This window comes from Chenopodium quinoa, unplaced genomic scaffold (assembly GCF_001683475.1).
Source record: "Chenopodium quinoa cultivar QQ74 unplaced genomic scaffold, ASM168347v1, whole genome shotgun sequence".
Lineage (NCBI taxonomy): Eukaryota > Viridiplantae > Streptophyta > Magnoliopsida > Caryophyllales > Amaranthaceae > Chenopodium > Chenopodium quinoa.
This window is the reverse complement of record NW_018743977.1, coordinates 3,028,108-3,044,859: the sequence shown is the minus strand read 5'-3', so window position 1 is coordinate 3,044,859 and position 16,752 is coordinate 3,028,108. Positions and strand designations below refer to the sequence as shown.

The 16,752-nt window shown below is 28.1% G+C and overlaps 1 protein-coding gene across 1 annotated transcript; it reads left to right on the top strand.

Annotated features, from left to right (window-relative positions):
- The first annotated feature begins 7,167 nt into the window (after positions 1 to 7,167).
- Positions 7,168 to 15,203, top strand: LOC110689932 (exopolygalacturonase clone GBGE184-like). The gene is made up of 5 exons (XM_021866757.1): positions 7,168 to 7,378; positions 10,966 to 11,274; positions 12,346 to 12,635; positions 13,375 to 13,591; positions 14,489 to 15,203. The coding sequence occupies exons 1-5, from the start codon at positions 7,184 to 7,186 to the stop codon at positions 14,747 to 14,749; spliced, it is 1,272 nt and encodes a 423-aa protein (XP_021722449.1). The 5' UTR covers positions 7,168 to 7,183; the 3' UTR covers positions 14,750 to 15,203.
- Positions 15,204 to 16,752: the final 1,549 nt, after the last annotated feature.

Sequence of the window (16,752 nt, the reverse complement as noted above, 5' to 3'; positions counted from 1 at the left end):
TGGAACAATAAGAGTAATTTTAGAATGCTTATAATTGTTTGAGGGAGCCTAAGTTAATGAGATTAACAATTCCAATTTATCTCCTCTTATAATTTTATGTATTGATTTCTGTACCACTTTATTTTTTTATTTTTATCATTTTAAAAATAAAAGAAAATAATTAGGTTTGAGAAGAGATATATTCATAGATTTATTTCAGAGAGAAACTTGAATTTACCCAAAATCATTTCATCGATATACTTGTTAATGATTAAATGGAGGGTTTTTAAGAATAATTACTATTTTTGTAGTTTTTGGTTATGTGCAATTAGAGATTTTAACAATGTTCACTGATACATGCACGATTAAATTATGAACATCAAAACCAGTTGGAGGGAATGCTCTCATTTTTTTTTTTAACATTCATTAACATAATACTAAAATAGATACCAGGAATGGCACGTGTCATTTCCTGGTGCTGTTTTTTCCCTTCAAAACTCTCCTCTCCTTTAGCAAATAATCTTTTATTTTTGAAATATTTGTATAATACAACTATAATAATATTATTCCAAATCTTATATATTATCTTTACATTAAATGTATTTCTTTTTATTTCGTGTTCTTAATTATAGTCTTTCATACACATTTACCTAAAATATTTCCATTGTTTGATTAATATTTTCATGTTTATTAAAAGACATTTTATAAATAAGTTTTTAGTCATATAGTCACTATAATGTATAGCTTTATTGGGAATAATATTCATCATTAATGTAATATAATGTATACTACTTTAAAATATTTTCAACACAACTAATCAAAAAAATATATTTTTTTCTCAATTGTAGTTTTTATAATTTTTGCTTTATTATTTTATTTTTCTATATGCATTGCATTTGTTTATTCCACATTATTTGCCTCATTTTTATATTATATCACAATTAATTATGGAAAAAAGATTATTACTACCGTGCATGGCACGGACACTAATCTAGTTACTATTAGTTTAATGTATATAGTATTTTGGAGTATCCCAAACTACTAACGATTTTCGGGAACGATGATGAAATTTTAATATTTTACAAATATTATGAGTTATTAAGTTATCATTAAATCATGAGTAGCAGATTAAGATAAAATAGATGAAATTATATACTCATCTAATGGTAATTTCTCTAATGAAACAACAACTATTTTACCAATGGTAAACAAGGTCCTGTTCACTTCATCGTATTTTACTTCACCTTATTTTTGTTGATTAATTGAAATTATTTTTGATGAACTTAAATTATTTTTACTAAACTAAGTTAATTTTATTGAACTAAAATTATTTAACTGAACTGAAATTATCTTTAGTGGATCTCTATTGTAGTTCTTCTTTACTGTTACTGATTTTTACTGAATTAAACTTATTTTTACTGAACTGATGAAATTATTTTTACTAAACTAAAATTATTTTTACTGACCCAAAATTATTTTTATTGAATGTTATTATTTTAAGATGAAGAGACACATTTATTTTCTATAATAACATAAACCATTGCTTGGGTGCACTTAATCGCACAAATTTTAAATGGAGCAATGAACATCATGAATTTTAGGGGTTGGATGCTGTAAATGACATGAATATTTTCTGTTGCCGGAGATTCTACCAAATTCCAATTTCTATATTTTTTTTTATTTTTAAGTTAACTCTATTTCCCTTCACGAGACCACTATATTATTCTTTGTGATTGTGATTTTTCCAAATTTGAGATAATTTCTTTTCTTTAGATTAAACAATAAATTGACATCCACATTTATCATCAAACCAAAGTTTCAAAACATCAAATCTAACTAAGCTCCAGTAGACTATGCAGGATCTCAAAACCACTAGTTTAACTCTTTTCATTTTATTCCTATTTAAAGTCACAACTTTGATGAAATGATCAATTCTGAGCACTAAAACATCTTCGATCAAACCATTAATTCTATGTTACTTTTTTCTAAGATGAATAGTCACATGAAGGGGAAGGGGGTTATTTTAATAATTAAAAAAAAAAACGAAGTATACAAGTATTTCTCAAACTATGTCCACCATGTGGTATTGTGAATAATGAAAAAGATAAGTTGTTTCTAATTTCATTTTAAAGTGATGGTGATGGGTGAAATGATTATTACTCTAGATAATTTCTAAATGGTTTGATTGATGAGTAGATTTTCACTATTAATTATTTTTATTTTATATGAATAATTTATTTCAATTCAATCTTGTAAATATGGGTCCTTCGCCAATCATTTTACATGGTTTGACAACCTTCAAACCTAAAGCCTTCAAATCAATCTCTTCATAAACATTTCCAAACTCATTCCAATGCCCAATCAGTTTCATTACTCAATTACAATCATTCAAAGCTTCAGTCAATGCTAGTAACATTATTCTTCATAGTAGCATTATATTCTTCGTAATAATTTGATTTAAAAAAAAAAATGCTCTTTTATGTCGTACATGTAAGTCATAAGAGCCATTCAGATTCTTTTTTTTATTTTTTTATTTTAAATAAGGAGAATATGGCCCTATCGAATTATCACCTTGAGAGAGTAGAGATGGAGATAAAGGAAATAACATTTTATGTAACCAACATTTGGGAATCATAATGAACGCCATAAACTTAGATTGGTCAAACATGTTGATTAAAGGTACAAATTGACTTAATCAGATCACTTGCATATACTCAATGAGCAACATAACACAAAAATTATCAAGTTTTGCATATATAAATAATAAATCTTGACTTCTCATGAGTCATATTGTGCTCTACACCATAAATCACAAGTTTAATTACAAATCAATTCACATAATAAATACAGTAATGATATGACTCGAGTCGACCTAGAAAACAATTCTAGCTAGCTGTGAACATACGTTGTTGATTGCTTAACACAACTAAAAATTAAGGTTTTGTGACCGTCACAAACGGTCGTTGAAAATAGCAAAAACAGTCGCTAAAAATAATTGCGACCGTCAATGGTCGTAACATGCTAATCGTTATTCACTTGGTCGCAAAAATTCATATCAGTCGCAATAAATTTGCGTCCGTTTTCTTAATTTTCAATGACCGTTACTAAAACGATTACAAATTTTATTAATTGCGACCGGTATACTAGCGGTCGCAAATTTTGTTCATTTGCGACGGCTAAAGACAGTCGCTAAAAGTTTTTAAAAAATAAAAAAAAATCTTTAAAAAAAAATGACGGAAACAAGCGAAACCAAATATCAACCAAAATCCAGAAATCAAATCAAACCAAAAAAAAAAAAAAAAAAAAAGAAAAAAAAAAACCCTAAATCAAACTACAAATCCAATCAACCCAAAAACAACCAACATCAAAACCTAGCAGAAATTAAACTAAAATTACAAAGCAAAAACAAACCACAAAATCAAACAAACGAAATTAAAAAATTACCAAAAATCAAACCCAAATTCAAAATGAAAATCAAATCTAAAATTTACAAAAATCAAACTGATAATTAATGAAATAGCACAAAACCCAAAATGAAAAAAAAATTCGAACAAATAAATCGATAAAAATTCAACCCACAAAATTCGACCAAAAAATCGAACAAAAAAAGAAAAAAAACCCCATGTAAATTGAAAAAAGAACAACAACAAACAAAAAATTAAACCCACATAAATAAAATCGAACAAAAATTATACCCACATATATGAATTCGAACGAAAATTTAAACCCATATAAATAAAATCGAACGAAATAAAACCCACATAAATAAAATCGAAAAAAAACTAAACCCGCATAAATTCGACCAAAAAATTGAACAAAAAACGAATTAAACCCACAAATCAAAAATCAAAATACCTTTCCCAATATTTCTTCCTCTTTGGGTTTATATGGTCAAATTCGACTATGAAAACTCCAGGTCTAGAATTTTTATGGTCGAATTTGACCATAAAAACCATAATCCGAACAAGAAAAAAGAAAGAATGAAGAAGAAAAAGAGAACAGAGGGAGGAGGAGGAGAGGCCGTGAAGATGGTGGCGGAGGAAAGAGTTGCGAACGTCGGTATAGTGGAAGAGGAGAGAGAAGAAAGAGAAGAGAGGAGGTAGAGGTAGAGGAAAGAGAAGAAAGAGAAGCGAGGAAAGAGAAGAGAGAGAGGCCATGAGAAAGAGGAGAGAGCGGCGTGAGGTTTAAGAGAAAATTAGGGTTAGGATGAATTGGGGACCCTTTTATACCCGATTTGTTTTTTTTTTAAAAAAAAGGCTCAACGGTTGCAAATTGCGACCGTTTCTTAAACGGTCGCAATTTACGACCGTTTTTGGCGGTCGCAAAAGTTTTTTTTTTAATTTAGAATTATTTTAAAATTGTTCAAATAACCTTGTGACGGTTTAAAAGGGAAAAAACGGTCGCAAATCTGCGACTGCTTTAAAAAACGGTCGCAATTTTGCGATTGCCTTCAAGACAGTCACATATTTCATATTTTGCGACCGTTTTAACCGATTTTTAGTAGTGTCGAGGGTGAAAAAAACTCAAAAGACTAATAAAATGCCAGCCTATCTATGGTTTCACTTCCTAAAAATAAGCAGGAAATAATTAGATTCGAATTAGAATTATAAAACTAATAATTAACCTAGCTTGGTTTAAATTTCAACAATAACACTAAAACTAATATAATATCATATCACTAATAAATAAAGCCCGTCTTGCAGCCAGGCCATGAGACAGCGACACTTGGCATTCCAATTTTTCGCCAAGTGTCGCGCCACGTAGGCGACAATAGGTATTATTGTGACACATATGATGCTAAGTAAGCGATTTTTGGATAGATTTTTTAAGATAAAAATGTTGTATAGAGTTTTATTATCACTATACTTCTAATATTTCATATATACAAAATTAATCATAACTTTTAATAAATATCATATAACTCGATTTATTTCCATCATAAAATTCGTTTCAAAAAGTTCTTTAAAATAAGGTCCATTTATAATATATTTAATTTAGTAAAAAAAAAATAGAGAATCAACAAAAATAAGTTTTAACCAGTAAAAAAAATTTTGGTTTGGTAAAAATACTTTTAGTTCAGTAAAAATAATTTAAGTTCAATAACAATAATTTCAAGTCAATAATAACATAGATATATATTTACAAACAAAGTTACGAAAAGTACACTATTCTATAAATAAGCGATAGGATATCTTATGTCTAAATATCCTGCATTATTAAAAGAGATTACATGACCGTATTAATAAATATTCAAGACAAAAAGTTTCTCCTAAAATTTTATCAACAATTCGAGCATTGACCGGGCACAAAACTAGTTATTAACTTATTATATGAAGTAATGTTTAATTGTTTCAAAAAAAATGTTTAAAATTCACTAAAATTTAATGTGAGACGTTGAAAGATGAACGATTTTAAAGCCATTAATAAATGTTGCCTAAGTTTCCCTTAATCAATGGAAGAAGGTAATAAGATATAAATAAAAGAGATAGAAATCATATCATACATGGCTATTGATGCATGGTTTGTTTTTATTACTTTCATGTATAGATCAAATTTCATTAAAACACAAAACTATAACATCCAATCCAACGTACTTTCCCTCCACCTCTTTATTATTCAACTAGTTTTGTGTCCGGACGATGTCTAGATGGTTGATAAAATTTTAAGATAACATTTTTACTTAAATGTTAAATTCGGTCAAATAATTCATTATGGTAATGTAGAATATTTGGACATACGATATCATATGGAGTGTATTTTGTATAGTTTTGTTTGTAAATAGATATCTATGTTATTATTGACTTGAAATTATTTTTATTGAACTTCAATTATTTTCACTGAAGTGAAAGTATTTTTACCAAACTAAAATTATTTTTACTGATTAAAACTTATTTTACTGATTCTCTAATATTTTTTTAAAATAAATTAAATAACAATGTATTTTGTATGCGGCTAACCACACCATCTGGCCGGACAAAGTAACCCCTATAAAACTGATCGAGTAACCCTTGTAATACTATTTGGTAACCTCTAACACTGATTAAGTAACCCCTATGTATAACATTGATTGAGTAACCACTATAACACTGACCAAGTAACCCCTATAGCACTAACGAAGTAACTCTGATCTTGTAATAGTTGGTGACACGGTTTGGCCAACTATGTATAAAAGTTTGTGATTAAATATATTATAAATGGATCTTATTTTAAAGAACTTTTTAAAACGAATTTTATGATGGAAATAGAATTGAGTTATAATATTTATTATAAGTTATAATTAATTTTGTATATATGAAATATTAGAATTTTATCGATAATAAAACTCTATGCAACAATTTTATTTTAAAATATCTATCCAAAAAGCGCTTACTTAGCATCATATGTGTCACAATAGTACCTATATTATCTCCTACGTGGCGCGACACTTGGCAAAAAACTGGAATGCCAAGTGTCGCTATCTCGGGGCCTGGCTGCGAGACCAACTTTATTTATTAGAACGGCTTTATTTATTAGTGATATGATATGATTTGGATAAATTTATGGTTCATATTGACCTTTTTTATGAAGAAGTGAATTTTTTTTTTCAACAATAATATAGTATTGGCTTTCATTAAAAGTGAATTTGTAATTGTTTGCCAAAACTTCACCTTATAATTTGTTTACAAGAATACATACAAGTTCTTTCTCAGAAAAAATAAATAAATAAATACATACAAGATTCTACACAATAGATTTTATTCTAATTTAATTTCTATATCTATTGAAATTAGTAATTGGTCGCAACACAACACCAAAAACTTTAAATCGATATTAATAATAGAAAGAAGGAAAATAATATGATTCCATTGATTATTATACCAAACAAAAAAATAACTTAATTTGCATGTCATAATGTTTAAAAATATCTTAACATATGGGTTCCCTCACAAAAATGCACATAGACCACAACATGATTAGCTCCTTTCCTTCTCCAAGAGAAAAATCAATACAAAAATGCTAAATTAATGATGGTTACAATTAAATGCAGGAATAGATAACACTAATTATAGATTACGATATTTGTGCTAATTTTAGTGGAAAATATGATCATTATAACAAAATCTAGCAACCTCCTATATTCTCTAAACTATATTGTTTCGTTTTTCAATATTTTGGTCTTTTATTAGTGTTTTAAACCCTCGGAATAATTGTTGCAAGGTCACCCATGACGATATTATTTCTTCTATTATGCCTAACTTCGTCGATATACAACGTTGAAGGCAAACCTAAATTAAAGGGTGGCCTTGGAATTGGTCCTCCAACTACACTGTCTGGAGTAGTTTTTGATATCACCAAACATGGTGCTACAGTTGGTGCTGCTGATGATACCGACGATGAAGGAGAATCTGCCAATTCTTTGGTAAAGTTTTCATCGCTTTTGGTATTGTATTTTACGTGGAACCGTTAGGAACAATAGTCCTACTAGTCCGTTTGGCGGGTGATAATAAATGACAATATTAAAGATGAATTTATAGTAATTTTTCAACGAACCTTAATCATGCTAATATTCATGATGATGCAACTCATTCCAAACATTTGATTTTCTTCTTAAATTTTAATGAGCATTGTCATAGGATAGCATTTGCACATAAATTCATTTTCATTATTGTCAAAATTTCTTTAAAAAAATGCAAAAAATTACTACCTCTTAAGACTACCCAAAATGGTCGTATATGTTTTTTTATTTTATTGGATGCTAATTTTATATGGAATTTAGGGTATAATTGTTGACCAATAGCCACATATAATGAATGATGCATATCTCATGATATTATTACAAGTTTTTTTTTTTAATACTATATGATGTCTATCATAAACTAATCATAAATGACTAATCATCTATCTCTCTTCTGATTTGAAAAATAAAATAAAAAATCAAGCTACCCTAAATAGAATTGGATCCAAACATCAAAACGAAATTGTTCTTCTAATATATTCTCTACATGTCAAATTACTTATCATACTTTGACTGAATGCACGTTTCCCAATACATAATTATGACTATTATTATCTTTAACTAGTCTAAACTAAAAACTCAATTTACTATTAACTTAACAATATAAATTTTTTTGGAAGATACCTATCAATATTATTAATACTTCTCCATTTTGTTAATTATGCAAAGGGTTGTATATAAGAAGCTAAAAGTGAAAAGAATAGGCAATCATCAATAACATAATACTAAAATAGACATCAGGTTTCGGGTGCTGTTTTTTCCCTCCAAAATCGTTTTTTTTTCTTTTTTATTTTAACTATTTATTTTAAATTATTCTTTATATATATTCATCAAATCATATACTTGTGATTCACTTTCCTAAAAAAATATTTATTTGTAATTCACACATTTTCCATATCTTTTATTGTATAAATTGTTATTTATATCTATATTATTCCATGTGTAATCAATATATCATATAAATTACATTGATTTTAAAATGTATTTTGTTTACTTTGATTGATTCCGGATAATTGATTATATTTCCAAAATGATAAATATTTTTCATAATTTATATATTTATGAATGTGTTATTATTGTTTATTTAATTTCAAAAATATTTGTACAAGTATATCTTTTTCCACAACTTATTACTAATTGGAGTATCTTTTTTTTTTCCTCATATGGAATGAATAGTTTGATTTATTAACCGTGCATTGCACGGGCACTATGCTAGTAAATAAACATTTGTTACATCGATTTACTCGTGAATTGTCGATAAATTCCCAATTTAATAGTAAAAAGAAGTATATTAAATGCTTATGGGCTGCATATAGCATTACCCAATTTTATTTTAGTTTATTCTTTTTATAGTAAATTCAATTCATTAATATTTATTTGGATCTTGCTAACAAGCGCCCCTAGGCGTTAGATAACTATTTAATATATTAGTTAAAATAGTATTAAGTTCGGAATGCATGACAAAATCACGCGTCGATCGGGGTAATTAATGTTAATTTTACTTTAATATTTCCACATTTGGTTCTCTAATCTAACAATCCGGGGGCGCTCGTTAGCTTTTGCGTATTTAGTATGTCTAATGTTATTTTGTAAGAAAATTAAGTTAAGAAATTTCTACTATAAATTGAATGAAAACGTTTGATTGAAATATATTATTATAATAACATTTTTAGCAAATAATATTTATATTAATACTAAAAATTTATACATGATATTATAAGTACATTTATTGTCTATAATATATTGTCAATGAAAAAGAATATATACAGAAAGAAAATGAAGTAGGAATATTTTTATTTTATTTTATTATTGAAAATAATTTTTTGGAGGGAAATGACAGCACTAGAAAGTGACACATGTCATTCCTAGTGTATGTTTTAGTATTATATAATAGATAGATTATTATCTATTAATGCAATATAAAATATATAAATTTAGAAAACCCACATTAAGATAAACCTGATAAAATTTTAATTATTTTGTACATACAAACAATTTTTATTTTCATATATTAGTAAAAAAAATGGTCAAATAAAGATATGTGAATAGCGCTAAATTAAAGTCAAACTGTTACAGTTAGACGGAGGATGTATTACTTCCACTTAGATATGTCAAAATCTGACCCGACTCGAGAACCCGACCTGAGTTGGCAATGATCTGAACCTGGTTGTAACCGAACAATGGGGTGAAACTAGTGACCTGTACAACTTGACCTGATGTTAACCGACAATCGATTTGATCCAATACTTTATGACCTGAACCCGAGCCTGTACCCGACCTGATAGTAATCGTCAACCGATTTAATATGACCCGACAACAATCCAAACCCGAACTAGTACCCGACCCAATTAGAACTTGAAAATGATTATAACCCGACATGACACAACCTGTTATTGACACGAGCCATGGTGACCCGTAACCAGACTTTATTTGACTCATTATTGTTAACCCAACTACCATTGACCGGGCCTAAAACTAACATGAAATTAGATATCAACACGACCTACTATTACCTAATAACCCAAAACAAGTTTAGCCAAAATAAATCTTCAGTTTAATTTGTTTACAAATTACAATGATAAAACTGTAGAATTGTACAGTTTGTTCAGATCATATACCAATATGTTTGCTTAACAACATATTGGTACAATTTGTTCAGCTTATATTACCTTTGTTCTCTATTACTCCGCATATAGAATTAATAAAATCTTGATAATGCTTGATCAAATTATGGAAGGCGTAATTATATAGGTTCAACTTGACCACACCAAAATTTATTCGAATTGAACTTGAACCAAACCCAAGAATGATCCAACTATAAGATTATTTGACCTGATAATTATTTGACCCAACCCTAACCTGAACCCACCTAAATTTACCAGCTATTAACCTGCCCAAACCCAACTCGACACAACCCTAAAATAAAATTGAAGCCGACCTGAATTTGACTCAAATCGAACCCGATGACCTACACCCGAAAGGGTGAACGACCCGAAATAATTTGAACCGAAACTGATCTGACCCAAACCTAAACCTAATCTAGAGACTAGATTAACCCGACATAACCTGAACCCGATTTGTCTCGAGACCTGATTTGACCCGACTCAAACCCTAACTACAACTTGAATACCTGAATTGACAACTCTACTGAGTTCCACTGATCCCATATCATGTCTATTCCACATGAAAACTCTTAATCATTCCATTAATGGCAATCAAAATAAAAAAAATCCTATATATCATTAAGATATTTCAGTGAAAAAAATTAACTAAACATGGAGTTACAATAAAAGCTAAACCCATACTTTCTCTGTTTTTTTTTTTTTTTTTTCATTTTCATTTTTTTTCTTTTTACAACGCTTGTTTGATATGAACACTTGTCAAATGTCAACGATATCTTTAATGATAATAACTATAAATTATAAAAAGCCGACATTCAGAAACTATCATTATTTCGAATAGTAAAATTAGCTAAACCCTTGTTAATGCAGGCATTTATCCAGGCATGGAAGGCAGCATGTGGTGGCACAGGGGCAACAAGAGTACTAATTCCGAAAGGAATTTTTGTGACAGGTCCAGTTATATTTGCTGGACCATGCAAAGCAAAAGTTACAGTAGAGATTCAAGGTAATGTGTTGGCTAACACTGATATTAGTCTCTACTCTGAGCCTCATGTCATCATGTTTGAGAATGTCGAAGGTGTGACCTTAACCGGTACCGGTGTCGTTGACGGCCAAGGTGCTAAACACTGGCAGAGCAACGATTGCTCTAAGAACTCCAATTGTGCCGCGCTGCCTACTGTAAGTTAATGGTAACCATCCGTTTGATAGGTTTTGGTAAATCATGGAAATGATCATGAATTTTGATCAAGTTTTTCAAAAGAAAATTTCACATCAAATGTTTATGGTAATGCTTGCACATTTTCATATATATGTAGTCTTTATTAAAATTTCATTACCATTTATTATCACTTTAATAGTAGTATTGAGTGAAATGGAAATTCACGTAGAAAAACATATGTTTGAAATGGGTTTCAATTACTATGGACATATGGAAATAACACGTACAATATTAAAGCCTAGTTTGGTTAACTACAACATTTAATCCTTTACTATTTTTTTTTTTTTTTTTGTTGGTTATGCTTTAATTTTATGCTGAATTTTTTTAATACCATTCAAATAAAAAACCTTTAATAGTTTTTCACTTTTTTATTTTTATTTTATTTATTTTTTTTTTTTGAAAAATTGTCAAGAATAAAACCACCTTGCACTGGTCTTCAAAAAATAAAGCGACCTTTTGATTATTCAAGAATAAAACGACCTTTGATATGCATCTGTTCAAAATAGAATGTTACCGGTTGATAACCTGCTTATTAATTGTGACATGTGTTGTTACGTAATTGGTTATTATTTATTTTATTTTTTTTACAATTTTTTTTAAAAAAAGTAATATTATTAAAAAAAAAACAGCCCCAAATTAAGTTTATTTTATTTTATTTTTTTAATTCAAAAGAAAATTGAAAAACTAAATTAAAAAATCCTAAACAATCAAAATGTGACACGTGTCCGGTTTAACCCAGGTTACTGGCTATTTATTTTATTTAAAAAAGATGTATGTCAAAGGTCGTTATATTTCGGAATAATCAAAAGGTCATTTTACTTTTAAGAACACCGGTGAAAGATCGTTTTATTCTTGACAATTTTTCCTTTTTTTTTAAAAAAAAAAAAAAAAATTTTCCCTCTATTTTTCTTTTCTACATATTTCAATACATTTACTTTACCACAATTATGTTAAATAGAAAGATCCCAATAAACACATATTTTCTCATTTTTGGTAACATAACATGATGAAAATTCATTTGGGTTTTGCAGTCCATCAAATTCCATAGGGTGAACAACAGTGTGATTGAAGGGGTTCAATCTGTAAATCCCATGTTTTTCCATATGTTTGTTAGCAACTGCCACAATGTGACAATTCGTAATGTGAAAATAGCAGCTCCGTTTAATAGCCCTAACACTGATGGAATTCATATTGGGAGCTCAGATCTTGTTACTATCGCCGATAGCCTAATTGGCACCGGTGACGATTGTGTCTCTATCGGCCATGGATCTAGACAAATCACGGTCACGGGTGTCACATGTGGTCCCGGACATGGTATCAGGTAAATTACAGAATTTCTTTTATGAGAATATTAGCTCCGCCGTGTTTGAATTGAATATTTGAAACTTAAAAATCCCTGTTACAATTAACTGCTACATTATCCTTGGAATTGATACATTTTTTTAGTAAAGCTGGACTGTTACCATTTTAGAAAATATGACAAATCATTTAAAACTTCGAAATTGAAATAGTTATTGTGATTTTAGCCTAGACCATGATTTTCTTCTTCCTCCTAGACATTTAGGTAGATCATCTTTGAAAATAAGCTCCCAAATACACCTAATAATAGTCCGTCTATGATTGTGTGATGGCGCTTTACACGTTATTTAAGTTGATTGATTAATTAAAGAAATATCTTGATAACGCCCTGCTTCAATATACCCCTACGGCCTACGGTCCTTTTGGTAAGTGGTTTTATGGTGATAATAATGAAAATAAATTTGTATGTGAATTTATAAAAAGCGTTTAATCTTCTGTATCATCTTGCCACCTTTAATTTCTTTAAATTTGACACATTGGAAATTCAAAGTTAATTATGTATTTTATAGGTGAATGTTGGTTATGTGAGAAAATTAGATTCATTGAGGTTGAAAATAGTATCAAAGATTATTTAATTAGTACATTTTAAGTATAAAAACATTATAAATTATAATACGGGGTAACAATTTTCATAAAAAGCTAATTAAATATTGATGTTTAATTAAATTCTTATATATAAATGCATGTTTGATTTATAATAGTGTGGGAAGCCTTGGAAAGTATAATGACGAGTTAGAAGTAGTAGGGGTGCTAGTTAAAAATTGCACTCTAAGTGGAACAACGAATGGTGCAAGAATCAAGACTTGGCCAGGAAATAAGGCAAATAAAGCTTCTGCAATCACATATGAAGATTTAATTATGGATCATGTAAAGAATCCAATTATCATTGACCAACAATATGGCAAGAAAAACTCTGAGGTAAAGGAAGCTTTTATTTACACATGATTTTTTTTCTTCTGATAAGGTATTGTGTGTCTGAACTCACGATATGACAGATATAAGCTATTACTTATTAGACATTTCATATAAGTTTTTAAACACCTCAATTTTTGAAATTTAGATATAATTAAAGATTTTGGACATTTCACATAAGTTTTTGAAAATTTCATATAAAATATTGTACTTAAACCTTTAGGGTGGGTAGAATTACGGTGAAACAAACTCACCCAATACTTTGTTTTTTCTTTTATTTAGAAAATTCTCACAACTACACTGCTCATTCAATATCATTGTTAGTTCTTAGCTTTTGGTTTTATGATTTGGCCCGTCATAAGATTTAATTTATATAGACTCATGAACCAAATAAACCTATAATAATCATGTTAATTTTGAAATCGGATCTGATAACAAAAGGCTGGAAATTTCTTTTTGTGGTTTTAACATTTTTACTTTAAGGTTTCAAAGAAACAAAAAATTTTAAACAAAAAAATGATAACAAACGGGTATATAGTATACATTAAGGCTATGTTCAGTTCACATGATGATCTAAATTTTTCTGATCTGATATGACTTCTAGATTTGACCTAATTTGTACAATAACACGTAAGATAAAATTTCATCTTTTTCAAGTATGAAAATTTCTTAATTTTTACGATTACGAAATTAAAGATATTTAACGATAAATAAACACAAATAAAACGATAAAATATGATCTGATTATTTATGAAATAAGTTGATATCAACTTAATAAGTTGAACTGAACCTCTCTTATAAATTGCTCACTAATTTTCTATACAAGCACAAGCACATATTTGTTGACTTTATTTTTAAAAGTTGGAGACTTCATAATTAATCTATGATTTGTATATATTTTAGGCATCTCATGTGAAAATTAGTGATGTGCACTTCAAGAACATAAGAGGAACCTCAGCCACAACAGAGTTGGTGACTTTTGCATGTAGTCCAGCATTACCTTGTGAAGGTATTGAGGTTGCCGATGTTAACCTCTCTTTTGAAGGGAAAGATGTGTTACATAAGCTTAAAAAGCCACTTGGGGCAATTGGTAATTTGGCAACTACTTGTATAAATGCCAAAGTTATCTTCAATGGTAAGAATGGGGGTATTGGTTGCAAGTAATTCATTATTTCATTCTCATAATGAATTTGAAGATGAGTTTGAGGCTAATTTTATCTTGTACTTCTTTTTAATTTTAAAGGCCAATACAAAGTGATAGATAGTGAGAGAATGAGAGAATATAAAAGAGAATGATTTCATTTTTTTTATTGATGAGAGTGGCCTACTTTTACGTTTGTTATTATAAATCTTTGGTTCATGCAGCCGACGTATCCTATTCTATTGGGAATAAGGCTCTGATACTGTTGTTGCTGTTATTGTATACTTATGAGAAGGTTTTCTTGTAGGATAATTTAATGTAAATTAGCACACATTTTGCTTGTAGATACGCTCATTTCCGGCCTTCCATTAGAAAAATTCTTGTCTAGTATGCAAGGCTACAAGCTAATGAATTTGATTTTAGTAACCTTAAATTTTATTATTGGTGTACGAGCTAGTCTCAATTCACACTTTTTTTTACATACATTTTAAGCTCATACTTTAATCTCGATTACTTTCTTTTTAAAATTTTGTACTACCTCCTTTATATATTATATGCAATTTTAGGGTATTATTTATATAAGATATAACAAATTCAAAAGTTGCACATAATATGTAACGCATGTGTATTTTTTGCACTCCTTGTCTATTTTACTTTTGTGGATTTTTTGGACAACTTCTCTATTGATCATTAGATGGCTTACCTTTTCTTCAATTTTCTTTTTCTTTTTTTTTTTTAAATTTTTTTTTTAATTTTTTTTTATCATTTATCATTAGTAATACAAATGGAAACCTTTAGATCGTCCTTTTACTATAAATTGCAACATGGTTGTATTATTCTATTGTAATTTTACTAGCTTAATTAAGTCTATGCCATGAACGATTTTTACAAGATTTTATAACATATATTTTTATTTTTTTTAAAAGAATTTTATAACAGATTATAATGTTAATTCAATAATAACTTATCAAAAATAATTTATTTAATTAAAATAAATAACTAAAATTTTAATCAATACTCATACCAAAGACATTAAGGTTATTAATACAACAGACTTCATAGAAAAATTAAAGAAATATAGGCAAAATGAGGTTTTATATGAATAAAATAAAAATTTTAGATTAGTTTTTGTACCATTTATATACCCTTTGTCTCTAGTTTTCAATATAATTTGACTCGCACAACATTTAACGCAAATTTACTTGATTTTTTTTTTATTTTTTTTTATTTTTTAGAATTGAGTAGAAGAGTGTTATTTTAGATAAAAATTGTATTCCGAGCAAAATATATATTTTTACTGATTAGTAAGGATAAGTATTGTATTATTATTTTTAGTTGAAAACAAAATTGGTGGGAAATTTTTGCACAAAATTTTGACACACAATATATTTAGTATGACTTTTAATTAAAGAAAAATAAAGTATATACAAGTATATGTTACAAAAGTCTTTTCAAAAAAAAAAATGTTACTAAAATTATTTTCTTTAATTGAAATTAACCTTATTGTCCAAATAATAAAGTTTAAAATAATAATAATAATATTATAATTTTTTTGTATGGATAATAATATTATACTTATATTTTAGCAGTCTTCTTAGATAATGATATCTATTAGTATTTTTTTTTTTTAAAATTTTACTTAATATAGTACATAAAAGATATTTAAATATATCCTAGTTGGTTGTACGTGGATTAAATATGATCATTGAAATGGAAAGAAAAATGGTTTTTTTTTTTTTTAAGAAAGGAGAAAAAGGCAGGAAAATTTTAGATCAAAAGATGACACGTGTCAATAATGTCATTCCTGGTTCGCCTTTAATATATATTTAATATTAATATATACATAGTTATAGATAAATAGATTTTAAACCATAAATAATATACACCTGTCTAATGAACGAGATGTGTCAATTGGCAAAGGAAAAGGAAAATAATATTAAAGTTTCCTTCTAGCTCTGTTAAAATCTTCTGAAAATAAATTGTTGCTCAATTGGTATTGAATGAAAATAATTTCCCCTTTTTTTCT